This window comes from Hemicordylus capensis, chromosome 4 (genome assembly GCF_027244095.1).
Source record: "Hemicordylus capensis ecotype Gifberg chromosome 4, rHemCap1.1.pri, whole genome shotgun sequence".
Taxonomy (NCBI): domain Eukaryota; kingdom Metazoa; phylum Chordata; class Lepidosauria; order Squamata; family Cordylidae; genus Hemicordylus; species Hemicordylus capensis.
The window spans coordinates 171,824,671-171,843,536 of NC_069660.1; the positions used below are offsets into that span (position 1 = coordinate 171,824,671).

The window sequence follows — 18,866 nt, forward strand, 5'->3', positions numbered from 1 at the left end:
ATTGTAGTATTTCTCAAAATTAACAGGGAAGACCAATACTCCATCTTTCTTATATCTAATCTCCGGCAATGGCCAATACCAGATGTTTCATAAAAAGACAAAGCAAGATCAGAGTAGAAGAATCCTATAAAGGTTACCTTTTTATCATTAGTTAAAGCTCCTGAATCTTGAATCATGGCACACTGTCTTGAGAGAAGAGATGCAAATATATTGTATTACACTGAATAAAAGGAATCTGACATTTTCTTTTATAGAGGTTGAGATGGAAATTATCCCTCCCTCCCTCCCTTCCTTTATGTTGTCAGCTTACCCTTTCCCAACAGGTTACAGATAAAGCCATATCCCCAAACCGTGTGTGTGTGTGTGTGTGTGTGTGTAACTACAATGTTTAGAATTCTTTAGACTTATAGCCTACAGAAATACAAACTATAATATCTAAAATCCCCACATTCTTCAAACAACACTCCCATTTCTTTGCCTCTTATCTACCCATCCCACACCCAAACAGGCAACAGATCTGCCCAGCCCAGAAACATATAAAATCTTCTACTTCCTCCTATAAATTCCCCAGTTAACCCATCCTTCAGCATAAGTATCCCCATCCCACCCATGAAATTCTTATCCATCCCACCATCCTACACGCACACCTCAACCTCACTGTCCAAATTGTCCACTTAAACTATAGAGCTCTTCTCACAATCCATGAGAAGAGCTCCGGGGTGGTCTGTGGGGAAGGAGGGTTTAACTTCCTTCCCCACAGATGATCTCCTTCAGGTGCCTGGGCGGGCGAATTGCCCGCCCAGATGAGCAGCGGCTTCCACTGCAGCTACTGGGGTCAGGATGCCGGGATGTGCTGCTGTGCATTGCCCCAACCCCCAGAGCCCCAAAAATGCACAGCGCAAGTGCGTGGTGCATTAATTAGATCCCCTCCCCCCCCCCCGAGTGTGCCAGCCACAACACGTGTTCATTTTACAAGTGAACCTGGATACTACAAGCTCCCTCAAATGCAGGGTACAGATAGGAAGTATACTATTGTACATGTATTGAATATAAGGTCATTTCCACATCGACACCCCACCACCACCAGTCTCTTTTATGGGTACTTATAATCAGTTTGGACCCTCTCAGCATATATTTGTGATCAGGATTTGTCCAAATGTGCATCATTTGTACTTAATTTCAAAATAAGATTGCTTCTCCCCTATAAATTGCACGCACATCCTTCCCACTGCTATTTGGTGGTGGTGGTAGTGACTTGAATTCCTAGAGTCTGGTGGTGACTTGGGACCCAGGCCTGGGGCTACTCCTGGACAGCCCTCAGAGGAGCCTGCTTGCCCATCAGAACAATGGGAGTCAGCTCTGACACACAGAAGAGGACAAGCAGAAGCTTGCATGAACACAACAATGTGTGCCAATGGCTGCACACTCCAAGGTTTATTCTAAGCTTTGTTTCCTCCTGCACAAACAACGGATGCAGCCTATCGCCATCCATAAGCATCCTTTTACTCCAGCTATCCAAAGAGAAAGAGAAAGAAGAAAGACAGAAGGGGATGTGAAAATTAATAGAAAAGAAAGAGACAGACGGAGAGAGGGAAAACAGCAAAGGGAAACATGAGAAAGACAAAGACAGAGAAGAAGCAAGAAAAATGGAAGTACCTTGTAAAGAATAGGAGAGAGTAAGAAACAACCTACTTGGTTATTGAACTCTGTAGGCCAAACATGTGTCCAGCTGCATGTTAGAATAAACTTTGGCATGTTCTGTGTCCAATTTAAGCAGCAACCGTCTGTCACGCATGGCTGCTAATCAGAATAGTCATCTAATCCTTTAGGACTGACAGGTGGAGTTTGGTGGGGGGGGGTGTTTTATTGTTGCTGCTGTTGTTTGCATAGCAGATCATCAACACATTTTCACTGCCAGCATTCTTCCAGGAAAAGAGGCACTCCTACCTTTCTGTTATTCCTAGAGCATGTTGCTACTAGTGCTGAAAAGCTCAATTGATGATTACGCATTGATTTAAAAAATGATAAACTATTGCATTTTTGTTTGCAACTTACTGTACATCTAGAAAGACCCCACATTAGGTTTTAAATAACACTTGATCATCAAGTTGAGTGCTGGACAGATGAGCCCAAATACATAAATTTGCATATGGTTTGCCTAGCATACCTTGGAGACAGCCTCTCCCCAAGGTGGTGCTCTCTTAACAATACCATCAGTGCAGCATCACAACATCTTCTCACTTGGAGAGGTTTTTCAGTAGTTTCCCTGCAACTTTTCTGGAGATTCACTAAAGACTTTAAAGACGATCTTATTTGGACTGACATTTGACAGCAAGGACTAGTGCTGAGGCAGGCTGTCCTATCTGAAGAAGAACACTGTAGAACTGGAGAAGGTGCAGAAGAGGGCAACCAAGATGATCAGAGGCCTGGAGCACTTTCCTTACAAGGCAAGGCTACAACACTTGGTGCTTTTTAGTTTAGAAAAAAGATGATTGAGGGGAGACATGATAGAGGTCTATAAAATGATGCATGGTGTGGAGAAAGTGAATAGAGAGGAATTTTTCTCCCTCTCGCATAATGCTAGAACCTTACTTACTTACTCCCATGAAACTGATTGCCAAGAAATTTAGGACCAAAAAAAGGAAGTAATTTTTCACACAATGTATAATCAACCTATAGAATTCTCTCCCACAAAATATGATGACAGCCAACAGCCTGAATGACTTTAAGAGGGGTTTAGATAAATTCACAGAGGACAAGTCTATCGATGGCTATTAGTCTGGTGTCTATAGGCCACCTCCAGTCTCAGAGGCATTATGCCTCCAAATATCAGATGTAGGGGAGTAGCAATAGGAGAGAGGGCATGCCCTCAGCTCTTGTCTGTGGACTTCCCAGAGGCATCTGGTGGGCAACTGTGTGAAAATAGATGCTGGACTAGCTAGGCCTTGGGTCTGATCCAGCAGGGCTTGTCATATGTTCTTGTGTTATTAAAATGTAATATTTATCATATCTTGGACAAAACTGTACTGCTGACAAGCATATCCACCACTAGTCGATTATGGATCGGGCTGTGAAATAAATGCGAGACCCACAAAATATGCTGGCAATAACCTACAGCAGAAGAACCAAGGAAATGTGATGAAGTCAGTAGAGTGGTTACTCTGTTTTCATGAAGTATCTGTCCATGATGACCTAGAGACATGGGGGAAGCTAGCCACCCCATGAGTCTGTCTCAGGAAATATGAAGGCTTGAAGAGTTTGCCTTAACAAATAACTGGAGTGGAGTTCCAGCAAGTGGACTATCCCCAACTCTTTCATGCCATCTTTCTTACAACCAAACTGGCTCAACAGTGTTGGCAATTGCCCTTCCTCTAAATTTGGCCTTTGAGGTCAAATCCCCCACTCCAGTTTTGGGTAAGTTTTGAGTCTCCACTTCACAGCCTGGACTTTGGAAGCAAACTGTTTTGAGCAATGCTGCAGATGTTTCAGGCCCAGGAGAATGTTTCAAACTCATTAATGTAAGAAGACAAAGAGTCTCCAACATTTCTTAACACTTTTTATTTTAAATTTCCAACTCTGTCAGTGTAAAAACATAAATGTATAAGCACGTTATTGCCTACCCAGGGCTTCTGGGTCTGGGTCAACTAAAGATTTAAATAAATCTTGTGACTGTGCAATTCACGCCACAAAGTGATGCACCTGCCCCCATTCCAATGTGCATTCTCAATCACTTGCAACATTGCCTGTGTCAAGCCAGAGGAGAAAGCCCAATAATTCAAAATTCCTCCTTTGATTAGAAGGCCCTCAGGCTGTGGATTTAAAATGTCTTCCACCCACTGCCATCCTTAGCAGCACTCTGAGTGACTCAGATATGTACAGAGATAACTTCACCCATAGTGAAAGTTAAGCAATCTAGGCATTCAAGGTCCATCATTCTGCAATAAAGTCGCCCAGCAGGGATTGCAGAAGGAGAGTAAATTTCCTCTTCCCTGAAAACGGCAAGATGAAGTAGTTTAATATTGCTCACATTTGAGACTGTAATTGCAACAAGTAAGTGCACTTCAAAAGAGTGCTGTAGAAAACGGAGCCTGAACTGCAGCTCAGGGGCTCTCAAGTCGTGTCCTCAAAACCAACACCCTCCCACCCCACACAAAAAACAACATTGCCGTAGCAGCTGTGTCTGCTCCTGCTGATGTGGCCACACCAAAAAACAACCCCCAAAAACCCAGCCAGGTTTCCATTTTGGTTTATTAAAGAACACTTTTATTGGTATAAATAAAACATTGTGAAATAAACGTTTGTGTATTTTAAAAGAATTCTTCATGCACTGCATGTTTTGTTCAAAAGGCAATAAGCTATAACACAAACAAAAATGCAAGCAATTTTTTTTTCTTTCTGTGATGCCAGCAGACTTGTTAACATGGTTTCCATGCATACAGGCCAAAAGGTACCTTTTAAGAGAGATTATTCCCACCTGTGCATTATCTTAAATAGGCCTGTCAGACTGAATTGCCCATGAAAGAACCTGCTACCCACAGAGGCCAGCCTTGAGAAAGATGAGTCACAGATTGAAGTGCCTACTGCAAGCACCTTGAGTTGGACCCATGGCTGCCTTGGGTTCAGATTCTAGCAGCCATTCTTCCTGCTTCGATCCCATATCAAGAGCAATCCTGGAACAAGTTGGAGCCTGGGACGTCCCTTTGATTTTCCCCATAGGAAACTCACTGGTATGCAGAGCCTAGTGGGCGGGTACTTGGCCACTCCATGGCCATTTCAGGTACCTTTTCAGTTATCATCAGCTCCCCCTCCTGCACCCAGCTGTCAGACAATGAGGCTGCGATACTGGTGAAAAGCAAGTGTAAAGTACCTTGGTGTTCTCCTGCTGCCAGCACCCAAGAGACTTAGGTTAGTGCTGCACCTCTTTCTCTTTCCAGCATCTCACCCTGCTCTTCTGGCTGCGGGATGGTCTGTGCCACCTGTGCCACCTTTGCCCTGTGCGAAAGAGTAAGTAGAGGCAGTACCAGTCTGATGCTACAGAGGGTACTAACAGTAACAGACAGACATCTGGTACTTGGAAACTCCCCTACCGACTTGAAATCCTTCACCATGGAGAAAATGCAATGCAGTACAAGCCCCAAACTGCAGGTGTCCACAAGTAAAGGGGAGGGAGATGAATATGCAGCAAGGCAATGAGGGAGAAAGAGCAAGAATTCTATTGTCTGTTGTAATGGGGAAGGGGACTGGTAAAGCGCTTGTGGTATGGGACTGTCAGCAAGACTTCCAATAGGTCAGTTCTGCCCCATTAAGAGGATCTGGACACTTTAAAACCATCTTTCATTTGAAGAAAGCCTTGCCCCCTTCTTCTGTTGTTTTGCCAATGCAATAAGGGCAACGTGTTTGTGTTCAAGATCCCTTTTGCCTTGAAAATTAGCCAAGCTTGGGGAAGCATAGCAGGGAAAGCTTGGCCTATTTAGCCACTTTCAGAGATCCATAATTGCAGTTGCACTTCCCACAGAAACTGTACTGAGATCCACCCACATTCAGTTTGCTGGCAGACAGGAAGATTGCATAGCTTGCTTCCGTAGCCTGGCAGACTGCAAGATCCTCATGGGAAAAACAAAGGTGTCTATTCACCCCTGATGAAGACAAGATATTTGATGTCTTTTCTTCATCCCTTCAGGGGCTGCATGGGTCTCCTTGCCAGCTTTACCCCTTAAAAGCCAGCCTTACCCTTCTTAGCAGGGCTGCATGTATTCTGGGTTTCCACAAAAGTTCAGAGAAAGCATAGGATATATGACTGGGTGCAGAATTTGGTTTCCTGAGATACTCAGCTTCCACTGAAAAAAGAACAGGTTTCCAACCTTTATGGCAGTAAAGATCTGCTTGAAAGCATATGAGAAATGCCAGTTTAAACTCAGAAGCTGGGGTGGGGTGGGGTCTGAGCTGAGATTCTCAGTGGCTGGGAGGCGGGGCTTCTGTGGCCTGCGCAGTCTATCCCCTCTTCATACCTTGCAGAACTAGAATATATTATGGAAAATAGTCAACACAGCAAAATAAATTATTCATAACAAAAGATACAATGAAATGTTGCATCATTTGTATAAATTGCATTTCTCTTAGTGCAGAATTTGGATTGTCTGTGTGCAGAATTTTAAATTTTCTAGCACAGAGTGCTTGGAGAGGGAGCTGGCCTTGTGGGAGCAAGCATGACTTGTCCCCTTAGCTAAGCAGGGTCTGCCCTGGTTGCATATGAAAGGGAGACTAGAAGTGTGAGCACTATAAGATATTCCCCTCAGGGGATGAAGCCGCTCTGGGATGAGCAGAAGGTTTCAAGTTCCCTCCCTGGCATCTCCAAGATAGGGCTGAGAGAGACTCCTGCCTGCAACCTTGGAGAAGCTGCTGCCAGTCTGTGAAGACAATACTGAGCTAGATAGACCAATGGTCTGACTCAGTATATGGCAGCTTCCTATGTTCCTAAGCCCTGAAGTCCACTGTTGTTCTTGATAGCGGAACATTAAGCTCACAAGAAAATGCAGCCCCATCTTTGGCAAGTGCTCTCCTATATATGCATCCAGTGGGCTAGATCTAGAAGGCTCCTGTCTGTCCAGTTTCTATTTCATTCCACCACCAAAGTCCCAGGTTGAAGGAAAGAGGGCAGTGGTGGTGGTGAGAAAATTCTTATTAAAGACTCTTCCTCCACCTCTTTCCCAAATTTCAGTCACTAAGCTTAACAAAATAAGTCCTTTTAGAACCTGACTGTTTTGAATCACAACATTAATGTCAATCAAAAAGGCTTCCTGTCTAAGTGTTAGGATGTTTTGCTTTTCATTCAAATGAGTGTGATCAAAAAATAAGCCATCAGGCAATGTTTTTATCTTCAGATGAAATAGGAAATGAATTGATTGGTTTTTGCATGCTGGGCAGTATCTCATCCCCAGTAAGAAATTATTCACAGTTTCTGAAGAATTAAGATTTCCTTACTGAAGGAGCACACATCTCCATCAACTAACTTAAGTATTTTCTTGGCTTCCCAGGATTTTCCACATTGCAGCCATTTTGGTGTGCGAACAAAATGAGAAACACACAGAGGTGCACGTGATAGATTCACACAGACCAAGAAAAGAAACCACAACATCTACAGACTGGAACTGTTGCTACAACGCTTATTGAAGTGTGCAGGGCACCGCAGTTTTGACAAGTTCCAGACCTTACCGCCAACCTCCATGAGACCTATTTTGTTCCATAACATAAGACAGATTGTTCATTTAACACTGAGTGACCAGTTTCAAACTGCCAGTCATGTGGTATCTTCTGCTCAGAGCAGCACACCAGCCCTGCCAGTCAAAGCAGGAAGAATTACATCTGTGTTCTTGGGGTTTCCCTTTCATTTTCTCAATCCAGGTCGAGCTGCCAACCACCGTGCAGTCCACTTTGCTTATCCACAGTTTCAGTACAGATTATAACTGCAGTTGGTGTCTTAACATCACAGTGTTCTACGGTTCACCAAGCTTTCAAGATGGCAGCCTGTTCAGAAGACCACTCAGCCACTTGTACTAGGCCAAAAAGTGCAGTTGGCTAAGGCCAGAAATCTCATCCTAGCCTCACCAGCATCATGGAAAGCATCTGAGCAGCCTCCACAGCCTCTGCTGGCCAAGAGCAAGCACTATTTCAGGTTATTGGTAATAACCATGTTGTCATGTATATCACAATAGGTGGTCATTTTTTTCCTCTTCCCAAAAGTGGAGAAGCTATTCTTGGTCTCCTGATCCAGAAAAAGGTGTCCATCCTTGCTGGCGGGCATGGTTGGGGTCCCCGGAATATACACATTATGTTGGTAATCCAGAGGTGAGATATGCTGAGAATACAAGGGAGCGTATCGAGGGGTCCAGATGCTGTTAGAGGCTCCAGGTGCCTTCTGGAGCTCTGTAAAAAGCAAAATGTTATCAATGATAGGAGGGAAAGTCTGAGGGAACCGAGCACATCAAACACCACCCAATTTACAAGACATGCCTATCCAAAGCATCCCTTTAAAATGTCTAAGACAGAAAAAGAAACATGTCTTACAGGCTTGGTTTTCTATAGCCAGCCCTTCTGCAGAGCTGCCCTTGCCCTTATGAACCACCACAGTGCCATCCCTACAAATCTGTTCTCCTTAGCTCAGTACAAACATTTCCCTATGGCAAGAACCGGAAACGGGAATACTCCACAGAAGGGTGGAGGCAAGCATTTGATGGAAGCTTGTTGTCAGCTTAAAAACAACCAGGGTCATTGGGTTCAGTTCTGGGGCTCCAAGGTCCAAAACTCACCAGAGACTGGAGTGACCAAAGTGCGCAACCTATCATGTTCCTTCTGGACTCCCCGCCGAACTCCTCCTACATCCTCTAGGCTCTGTGAGCTAAAATAAGGAGCAAGGAAACATAGATATACTAGATTAGGGTCAGCTCCTAACAGGCTCACCAATCATTGCTCTGAGATGAAATGACCCAAGTCAGCCCCCAGTACCTCTTCAATGTTGATTGCTTAGATGGCAGTCGGTCAGTATTGGGCTGTTTCATCTGCAAAGGAGAAAAAGGATTATGCTAAACAGAATCTCCATCTTCATGACACTTGACAGGGGGGCGGGGAGCTTTTTGAGTTTTCAGTTGGCTGTTTGCAGTTGTATGAGTGCTTTATATTAGGGGAACCAAACATAAGTCCTGAGCCATTTTTGGAAGGGCAGTATATAGATTGAATGAATGAATGAATGAATGAATAAGTTCTGAGGGCCTTATTAGTTTCCAATACCACACTCCAGACAACTATCAGAACTACTTTCTGGGCTGAAAAGCCAGTGACTTTAGCAGGGCAAACAAGTGCATCGCCAATGGCTGCTACTCCCCTCCCCCCCCTCCTCCCTCATCCCTGCCATTCTCTTTAAACTAGCAGTCTGCATGTCAAAGACTGTGGCAAAAATAGAATAGAGTGAAGCAGTCAGCAAAGCAGAGTAGACTTTGCTAATGGCCAATATTTGCAAGCTGATGGGGACAGAAAGCGGGGGGGGCAGGTAGCTTGGGCTGGGGGCACTGGGAGTCTGGGGCAATCTGTTTTGGAAGATGGGAGACTTTTGATGGGTAAGCAGTGGGGTTAGATGCCAAGGGGCTGGGGGCTGCAGGAGAATGCTCTAGCCTAGGTGTGTAGATGGCAAAGGGAGAGTGGCAGAAGGCAGGGGACAGCAGTGGAGATACATTAAGGGGGTTGCTGAGGAAGGAAATGATCTGGAAAAGGTGTTTTGGCAGACCAGATGATACAGAAGTGTCATACAGGGAGAAGAGTTGGATACAGTGGCGCTCACTGGATATAAAATGGAAGCAGAGGCAAACTTGTGCATTTGGTGTGGGGGGAGGGTCAAATGCACAGGCACAGGGCAGAAGATACCTGGTTTGACAGTTAGTACATGTGAAAAGAATCTCAGGACTGCAGTCGATCACAAACTGAACATGAGTCAGTATCAATGCAACTGCAAAAAAGGCAAATGTGGTTTTAGGCTGTATCACAAGAAGCAAAAGTTCCACTTTATTACACACTATCAGGCATCATCTGGAGTATTGTGTCAGATTTGGGATGCTGCATTTGAAGGAGAACGTGGTCAAAATGAATGGATTTAGAGGAAGGCAAAAAAGATGGGCAAGGGTTTGGAAAACAAACCCTATGAAGAAAGCTTGAGGGAACTGGGTGTGTTTAACATGAGGAAAAAAGACCAGGGGAGACATGAGAACACTCTTCAGATAGCTGAACGGCTTTCAGACAGAGGAGGGCAAAGACTTCACAGGATGGTAGATTTCAGCTAAACACTAGGAGCAGAGGCATAGCAAGGTTGGATCGGGCCCTGGGGGCGGGGGGGGAGTGAAGATGGCTCCTTGTGCATACAGCTCCCTTCCCCACTGCCACTTTTTAAAGAGAGATGCAAGGGTGAAAGCAAAGAGCAAGCTGCCACCAAACCAGTGCCGCCCCCTTTCTCTCTCAGGGGCCCAGGGACCTTTGTTCCCCTTTCCAGCTCAATTGCAGCTACTTCCCTGATTAGAAGACATTTCTTAAAGGTAAGAGTATTTCAACAATGCAACCAGTTGCTTGGGATAGGCACTTCTCCCTTACTCCCTTCAGCAGAGGCTGAGCCACCTGTTGATGATGCTCTAGCTCTGAAATTCCAGGATCCAACAGGGGATTGGACTAGGTGACCTATGGGGCCTGCAAACTCTATGATTCAATTATTCAAATGATTCAGGGTTAATGAGCCCAGAAAATGAGAACTACCATCAGGGATGTTGCTAGGTATTTAAAAGATCCAGGACCCAGACCCAGAGCCCCGCTTTTAATAAATTCAATCACACCCCTCCAAGAATAATTATGTATGTTTTTTTAAAAAATCTCTAATAGTACAGTGGAAGCAGCAGAAGCTAGGAGCTCTCTCCCTTGCTCTGTTCAGGTGCCTCCACTGCTGACTTCCTTTCTGGAAGAGGTCATGGAGGAGGGAGATGGCTAATGAGGTTTGGGCTTCTGAGCCATTCATTGGGGGCCTGTACCCCCATGGGCCACCCCAATGATGCCCCTGGCCATTATGCAAGCAGAAGTCTCCTGTTTTCTGGGGAAGGATTATTACTATTAGTAGAACCCTAGCTTCATGGAAAGCACATGTTTTGCATCCAGAAAGACCCAGGCTTTGTCCCTAACCCTGATGTCTCCATTTAAATGGATCTCAGGTAGCAAAGCTGGAAAAGGGATCTCTGCTTGAGACCTTGGAGAGTTTTAGTTAGTTAGTTAGTTATTTTATTACATTTTATATCCCGCTCTTCCTCCAAGGAGCCCAGAGCGATGTACTACATACTTACGTTTCTCCTCACAACAACCCTGTGAAGTAGGTTAGGTTGAGAGAAAAGTGACTGGCCCAAAGTCACCCAGCAAGTATCATTCATGGCTGAATGGGGATTTGAACTCGGGTCTCCGGTCCTAGGTCCTAGTCCAGCACTCTAACCACTACATCATGCAGGCTCTCGCCAGCACTGGGCTAAGTGAACGAATAGCTTCCAAGCAGAGGTGCTCTTACCCCTGGACTTCTGGGCCAAAGTCATAGGAACTTAGGAAGCTGCCATATACTGAGTCAGACCATTGGTCTATCTAGCTCAGTATTGTCTTCACAGACTGGCAGCAGCTTCTCCAAGGTTGCAGGCAGAAATTTCCACAGCCCCTGGGGGCCCCCAAATCCTCTTTAGTCTGTCTTGGGTGATGTGGTCGCCCAGCAGAGCATGATTATGCTTAGTTTTCAGAGGAAGGCGGCCTCCAAAGGCCCTTAGGTCCAGGCTCCAAAATTATAGAGATGCACCTCTGCTTCCAAGACCATTTCATAAGACCTGGGGGCTATTCGATCCCAGGGCATGTGGCTGCTGCTGCCAACCAGGAGCTCCTTCCCATGAGCAAGTTGCCGGGGGAGGGTCCAAACACCAAGGAGCCGCTGGCCGGCCGGCCTCTTCCTTTGAGGCTTCCTGAAATCCAATGAAGAAGTTTTAAAAAAACAAACCTTGAGTGCCGCCCCACTTCAGAGGCCGAGTGGCCTCTGTGATCATCCATGCGGGCCCCACAGAACTGGCCTGCGTTCCTAATCCGCCCCCTTCACATCCCTGGGAAGGGACGCGAAGCAACCGCTAAGGAGCTCTGAACGGCGCGGCGCTCTTTTCAAAGGCACCTCATTGGTATTCCGTTGTCTCGGGCGCGCTCCGGCTTGGCTTTCGCCGAAGTGATTTTTTTAATCTCGGTGTCAGACTCGCTGGATTGTGAAATGGAAGCGCCGTTCGCTTCGGCTTACTTTGAAAATCCCCAATTATTGCCCTATTGTTATGCGTTTTGACTTAATATGCCTGCCTCGTTAGCATGGAGGTCACGTACGGGAAGCAACGCGCTCCCTCGCTCGCTCTTCCCCTGTCAACGTGCCACCCGCCCTCTGACTGGAGAGGCCTTTGCCAAGCGGGCCGGAGCCGCTCAAGCCCTTCCGCAACTGATGGGGGAGGCTGGGGTGGGGGGGGCGCGGGGGCGGAGGATCAATGAGGAGATGCCAGTCTTGGGGAAAGCAACAGCTCCTTGAAAGGGAGGGGAGGCTTCCATCGATCGCCCAGGCCCTGATCTGGAGGAGCGAAAGGGCCAAGGCACCTCCTCAGAAAGCTCTCTGCTCGCCTATATCCCACCCCGGTTAAGACAGCGCCTGCTGCTCCTCCTCTTCCTCCCTTCTTTCAGCGCAGCCCTTTGATCAAGTGGCCTGAACGCGCGCAGCTTGGAATAAAGCGGCGGGGGGTGGGGGTGGTTGCTGGTGGAGGCCGCCTGTCCTATCCCTCTCAAGCCCTTTCTGCTGACTGGGGGCCTTTCTGGAACGCCACTTCCCCTACAGCGAGCCACCCCAAAGCAAGCCTATAGCCGCTTCCGGCTCATCGTGCCCAAGCGGGGAGCAGGAGAGCCCACCCATTCCTCAGAAGGGAAAGCGGGGGGGGGGGAGTTGACAACAGAGAGGCCCAGCCCAGCCCAGACTTTTCCCTGAGAGATCCCACGCAGCTTGTCTGCCCCTGTGGGTCTCCCTTTCTCCGGAGTACGTTAGATCCTTCTGGTGTGGGACGGACGCGTCTCCCCTTTTTTCTCCCAGCTCCACCACTACTCCTGTAGCAAGGGAGATGCTGTTGCATTGCCACTCTCCCTTTGGTCCGCCCGAGGCGGAGAGCTGTGGAAATCAGCTCCGCACATCAAGTCACTAGGGGGAGTTTGTAACTGACTAGAAGAAAATCGCATTAACATATTAGACAACTGTGTCCAATGATCCAAGGAAAAATGTGAAAAGAAGACCTGTCTAAAGAATGTCTTCTGCTCGTTATAAAAGGGTTCTTTGGTTAAAAGTGATGTTGTTTTTAACGTCTGTAAGTGGATTAGACCTTTCATCCTCATCTATCTCAGGGGGAAAGAGAATATTTCATCGAAAAAATTAGACGTTCTTCACTTCCATGTGCTTAACAAATGTTGACCAGAAAAGGCCCTTTCACTCTGTCATGCTGTTTTCCTTGCTCCCAGAGCAGCCAATCCATTCTATTCTTGTCACACCATCCCAGCCATCAGCTCGCTGAAAGGGCAACGCCGTTTGTCTCCCCGCAAAGCGCTCCTCCCCCCCACCCCACTCTCCCGCCCCACCTTCTTCACTGACAGTAGTCCAACGTGCATTTCAAGAGGTGCCAGAAGGGTGGTGGAGTCCTCTGCAAAAGGGGCCATGGCAAAGAAGAAAAGACTGAAGGAACCAAGCAAGACGACAGGCACAGGGGCAGGCTAGGCCTTCCTAGGCGGAAAGATCTGGCAAGGCAAACGGCTGCTGCAGTAGCAGCGTGCCGCTTTAACCCCTTCCCTTTCTTGATTTATGATGGGAAAGGAAGGGAAGGAGGTAGAGGCGGTTTAAGCAACCCTGAGCACAATTGCCCGGGAAGGGCTCCTACGCCAACCCCATATATTTTCTTAAGCAATTGCAGGGGAGCAACAGCAGGAGAGAGGGCATGCACGTACCTCTTGCCCGTGGGCTCCCAGAGGCATCTGGTGGGCCACTGTGTGAAACAGGATGCTGGACTAGATGGGCCTTGGGCCTGATCCAGCAGGGCTGTTCGTATGTTTATAAAGGGGTTTGCAGGAGAAGTTCGGGTGGATTGCGCCCCTGACAAGCATGATAAGCCGAGGGCGCTTATGGGGACTACATTTAAGTAAAGGCCGGCTAGATCCATGGGAGGTCCTGGGCCTGTTTCTGCCGCCCTTTTGATTCTCGATCTGAGAAGATCAAATTACTCCATGATTACTCGGAAGTAAGTCCCACCGGGCTCAGAGCGACTTACTCCCCAAGTAAGTGTGCTTTAGTCTACCTGGTTCTTCTGCCAGAGGGTTTTCTCTCCCCTCAGAGGGGGAAGAGGTGCCTCGGGGCCGGCCGGGTCCTGCTGTGGCCTTGACTGTGTGCTGAAGAGAAATAGCACAAGCAGCAGACCTGGCGAGTTTGCATCAGGCAGGGAGAGAAGACGGAGAGCGGCGAGGGAGGGAGGGGCAGCGAGACAGGCAGGCAGAGCCCAAGACGGGCGGCGGCGCCGTCAAAAAAAGGGGCTGCTGTCATCTCTCTCGACAGAGCCGGTCCCAGATTCCTCGGCGCGCTTCGCATTTCAGCATTAATGGGCGCTGGAGGATCACTTCTGAGCGCTTTCTGCTTGTCCCACTAATTTAAAACGAGGCTGACGTTTTCAAAATAATTAACTAAAACGGCAAGAAGCCTGGTGGAGAATTCTTTGCTGTCTGATGGTTACTAATGTCGACGCTGCCACTTGATCAAAGGGCCGGGTAATTATCTTTAAAAAGTTGCTCAGGAATGAAAAGATTCCGTCCTGCTCGGATTTAATTTTATTTTAAAAAGAGGGGGCCTCGCGGGGGGAGACTTTTCTCCCCCTTTTCGGGGGACTTACTCACACTGCCTCTCTCGGAGATCTCCCTCCCCGTTCTCTGTGCCCAAGAGATTACCTGGCTGGAGGGTTGCAGAGAATTATTGGCCACCCGGGGCGTCTTCCCGGGAGCTGGTGGCAAGTTTTCGGGAGCTTTCTCGTTGTTCCTCGGAGGGACTGGGCTGTAGGGCTTCAGGAACATGAAGTCGCTCTTGGCCGACTCCGGAGTGAGGCAGACCTTGTAACAATAGCCCGGGGGGCCACCAATAGCCGCCCCGCTATCCCCACAGTTGGTGGCCACTTTGTTGCCCGACGAGATTTGGGGCTTGATGTTGTTGGAGTTTTTGAAGATGTCCGAAGGGGGTCCCGACTGGTCGCAGGAGCAGCAGCAGCAGCTGTTGCCGCCCTCGCCGCAAGTGGGGAGAGAGCAGCCATAGTCCTGCAGGGTGAGCCGGTCCTTGTGGCACTTGATGGCCGTGAGGATGACAATGGCCACCAAGAAAGTGAAGGACACGGAGCCGAGGGAGACGATCAGGTAGAGGGTCAGCGTGGACGAGGCGGCCTCAGGCCCCAGCGGGAATTCACTGAAATCCGACAGGACCTCGGGCACGCTGTCCACCACGGAGAGCAGCAGAGACACCGAGGCCGAGAGCGGCGGCTGCCCGTTGTCGCGCACCTGGACCAGAAGGCGGTGCCTCGGGGCATCTTTCTCCAGGAAAGCGCGGATGGTGCGGATCTCGCCGGTGTAGAGGGCCACGCTGAAGAGGCTGGTGTCCGTGGCCTGAACGATCTGGTAGGACAGCCGCGAGTTCTGCCCAGCATCCGCGTCCACTGCGGAGACCTTCCCCACCAAATAGCCCGGGTCTGCCGAGCGGGGCACCACCTCCACAGCCACCGAGCCATTGCGGGGCACAGGGGCCACAATGATGGGGGCGTTGTCATTCTGGTCCAGCACGAAGACGTGGACCGTGACATTGCTGCTGAGCGGCGGGAAGCCGGCGTCCTGAGCTAGCACTTGGATCTGGAAGTTGCGGATCTGCTCGTAGTCCAGGGAGCGCAGCGCGTACATGTGCCCGCTGTCTGAGTTGATGGAGACGTAGGTGGCCACGGGCATGCCCTGGATCTGCCCCTCGGCGATGGAATACGACAGATAGGCGTTCTGCTTGCAGTCCGGGTCCAGGGCACTGACCGAGCAGATGGACGCCCCCGGAGCGTTGTTCTCCATCACATAGACGCTGTAGGAGGGCTGCAGAAAGCGGGGTGCGTTGTCGTTGATGTCCGACACCTGGACTGTCAGGGTTTTCCTGGTGGCCAGCGCAGGCGAGCCCAGATCCCGGGCCATGATGCTGATATTATACTCGGGCACAGCCTCCCGGTCCAGGGCCTCAGTGGTCACCAGCGTGTAGTAGTTGTGGAAGGAGGACTGGAGCTGGAAGGGCACGTCGAGTGGAATCTCGCAGCTCACCTTGCCGTTGTCGCCAGAGTCCCTGTCCAGCACGCTGATCACAGCGATGACAGTGCCCGGAGGCGCGTCCTCCAGGACCGGCGTGGAGACCGAGGTGAGCGTCACCTCGGGCGCGTTGTCGTTGACGTCCAGCAGATGCACCAGCACTCGGCAGTGGACAGCGACAGCGGAGGGACCCCGGTCCTTGGCCTGCACGTACAGCTCGTGGAGGCTGGCTCGCTCGTAATCCAGCTGGCCCTTCAGGCGCACTTGCCCGCTGCGGGGCTCCACACTGAAGAGCTCCCGCACCCGTGGGGGAGCGTGCCCGCTGAAGGAATACTCAATCTCCCCATTGGTGCCCTCATCCAAGTCAGTGGCGTTGAGCCGGAGGACCAGCGTCCCCTTGGGCGCGTCCTCCGGCAGACTCACGCTGTAGGAGGACTGGTCAAAGACCGGCACATTGTCGTTGGCGTCCAGCACTGTGACTACGACCCTCGCCGTGCCGGAGCGCTCAGGGAGGCCGCCGTCCAAAGCCGTAAGCAAGACCCGGTGGCTGCGCTGCTGCTCCCGATCCAGACTCCTCTCCAGCACCAGCTCGGCGAACTTGCTGCCGTCGCTGCGGGTCTGCACCTCCAGGGAGAAGAAGCCGTTGGGGCTAAGCCTGTAGGTGCGCAGGGAGTTGGCGCCCACGTCCGGGTCCTGCGCGCTCTCCAAGGGAAAACGGGCTCCCGGCAGCGCCGACTCAGTCACCTCCAGCACGTACTCTTGCCAGGGGAAACTGGGCGCATTGTCGTTGATGTCCAGCACCTCCACCTCGATGCGGTATAGCTCCAAGGGGCTCTCGATGACCAACTGCAGGTGCAGGAGGCATGGCCCGCTGGCCTCGCACACCTCTTCCCGGTCGATCTTTTCGTTGACGAAGAGGATCCCGTTCTCCAAGTTCACCTCCAGGTGCTGCTTACTGCCCGCCCGGGACACAATGCGGAACCGCCTGGCAGACAGCTTGGAGACGTCCAGACCCAGATCTTCGGCGATGTTTGCCACGAAGGCTCCATGCTCCAGTTCTTCAGGCACCGAGTAGCGGAGCTGGCCAGCTGCTGGAGCTGGAGCCAGAGCCAGAGCCAAGCAAGAAGTTAGCAGAAGCAACAGCGCCAGCCTCCCCCAACTCCGAGCGCCACCCCGCAGGCTCCGGCAGACCCAGAGTTCCCCTGAGCCCCTCACCCAGCGGAGAGTCCCGCTGTCTCCAGCGGGAGAAGGCATCGGCAGGCTCAGTGAGGACGCCGCAGAGCACAGGCACTGGCACCGCCGCAGCTGCAGCCTCCGCTCCCGCCCTTGTGCGTCTTCATCATCAATTGACTTGGACTTCCAACTACTTTCGGCTGGCAGGGGGAGCCGGCAAGGGAGGACCCGCCTGCCATTTCAGCACCGCATTGGTGGACAGCGCCGTCGAGCCAGAGCCAGAGCGGCAGCAACGAGGACTGGCAGAATCAGGATTAACCCTTTGGTAACCAAAGGAGGCAGGGGAGGGAGTGGTGAGAGTGGAAAGGGGTGGGAGAGAGAGCGCGCGGCGCTGTTTTAATTCTTATACCCGGGAGACTGCAATCATTTCCAAGCAGCAAAAGGTCAGAACCTTCCCAGCGTGGCGCGGTGTGTTTTCAGCAAAGCGAGCGTGGCTCAGAACTCCCTGGTGCAACAAATTGACTGTGTCGGAGACTGAGTTGATATCGACAAACAGCAACCCTAATCTGGCTGATGCCAGAGATGAGCCGCTGGAGAGGGGAACTCTCGCTTCGCCTCGCATTGCCTTGCCTTGCCTCTCTGGGTGTCCCCGCCTTAGTTCTCTATATCCAGAGGAATAAACTTCATTCCACTTGGAGACTGCGGGACTTCTCCCCCTCCCCGCCCACCGTGATCTGATGCAAACACATTATTGAGGCCAGTCAGTCATATTTTTTTACCCACAGCTGTTTGCCTCATCATCATCAGTGGGGTAGATTAAAGACTCCCGAACACATAGAAAGCCAAATCCTCCGTATCCTGACATCAGACTCCGCGCATGGATTTAACCTTTAACAGATGGTTAAGCTCCTACAGAATTGATTACATTTTCCTGCACACCGTTTTCCTTGTAATGCTGATTTTTTTTAATTACCAGAGAAGGGGATTACATCCCAGACAGCCGGATCAAGGTTGATTCCATCAACGCAGAGTCATGGAGAAAGCCCACCCCCGCCGCCCGCCCGCTTCTCCAACGCTCTTCCTAGCTCTCAGGCCGCAGGAGTTCCCAAGTGTCTCTAATCCCATGGACTCCGACTGTGAGAGCAGAAACAGCGAAAAGCGCCCGAAGGAAGGAGGCTCCTTCCTACCACCGTGTGGCGGCTCTACAGGTTTTACATTAACCTTTCCGCAGAGTACTCCAGGCAGGCTGACACTCCAGCCACGGGCGTAGGTGGGAGGCTGAAATAAATGGACTCCAGTGTTCCAACTCATTGGACTAGCTCTTGAATTTATGCTGATGCTGCTCCAGAGGAAGGAGTTTGAAGCCTCTTTCCCTTTGGTATTTTGACAGGCTCGCCCGTTTGCATCCGCTACTAGTAGTTGCACGATGATGCAAGTCGAATTATCTGGTGTACGGAGAAGGAGGTTCTGTCTGTGACTCCGCAGTCCGCACCCTTCTGACATTTTCAACAGGCCGACCCACAAGGCACCGTTTAAGCGGATGTATGACCCTTGGGAATCCATAGGACTCCTCTGGCTTACCCCATGCTAGAGTATTTCAGCTGAATTGGGCCCTACCTCAGTGGTATAGCTCCTGTATGAAACCCCGAAGAGCTGTTGCCAGTCAGTGTCGACAGTACTGAGATGGACCAAGGGTCTGACTCGGTATAAGGCAGCTTCCTATGTGGTTCCTTTGTATGGTAAAGCACAGTCAAGAAAGACTATACAAATGTACA

The 18,866-nt window shown here is 50.0% G+C and overlaps 1 protein-coding gene across 1 annotated transcript; it reads right to left on the reverse strand.

The window, feature by feature from the left end:
• Positions 1–4,230: 4,230 nt before the first annotated feature.
• LOC128322157 (protocadherin-10-like) lies at positions 4,231–17,352 on the reverse strand. Its single transcript, XM_053242927.1, has 4 exons — positions 14,548–17,352; positions 8,503–8,555; positions 8,307–8,395; positions 4,231–7,923 (listed from the first exon to the last, which is right to left on the reverse strand). Exons 1-4 carry the CDS (start codon positions 17,170–17,172, stop codon positions 7,664–7,666), a joined length of 3,027 nt encoding a protein of 1,008 aa, XP_053098902.1. The 5' UTR covers positions 17,173–17,352; the 3' UTR covers positions 4,231–7,663.
• Positions 17,353–18,866: the final 1,514 nt, after the last annotated feature.

Bases quoted from the DNA above. Each gene is read 5' to 3' on its own strand.
- LOC128322157 (XM_053242927.1), bottom strand. From the start codon at position 17,172: ATGCCTTCTCCCGCTGGAGACAGCGGGACTCTCCGCTGGGTGAGGGGC. The intron at 8,556-14,547 runs GTAATCTCTTGG...TCTCCTTTGCAG, and splicing joins CTCTGCAACCCTCCAGCCAG to ATGAAACAGCCCAATACTGA. The intron at 8,396-8,502 runs GTACTGGGGGCT...TCCTTATTTTAG, and splicing joins AAGCAATCAACATTGAAGAG to CTCACAGAGCCTAGAGGATG.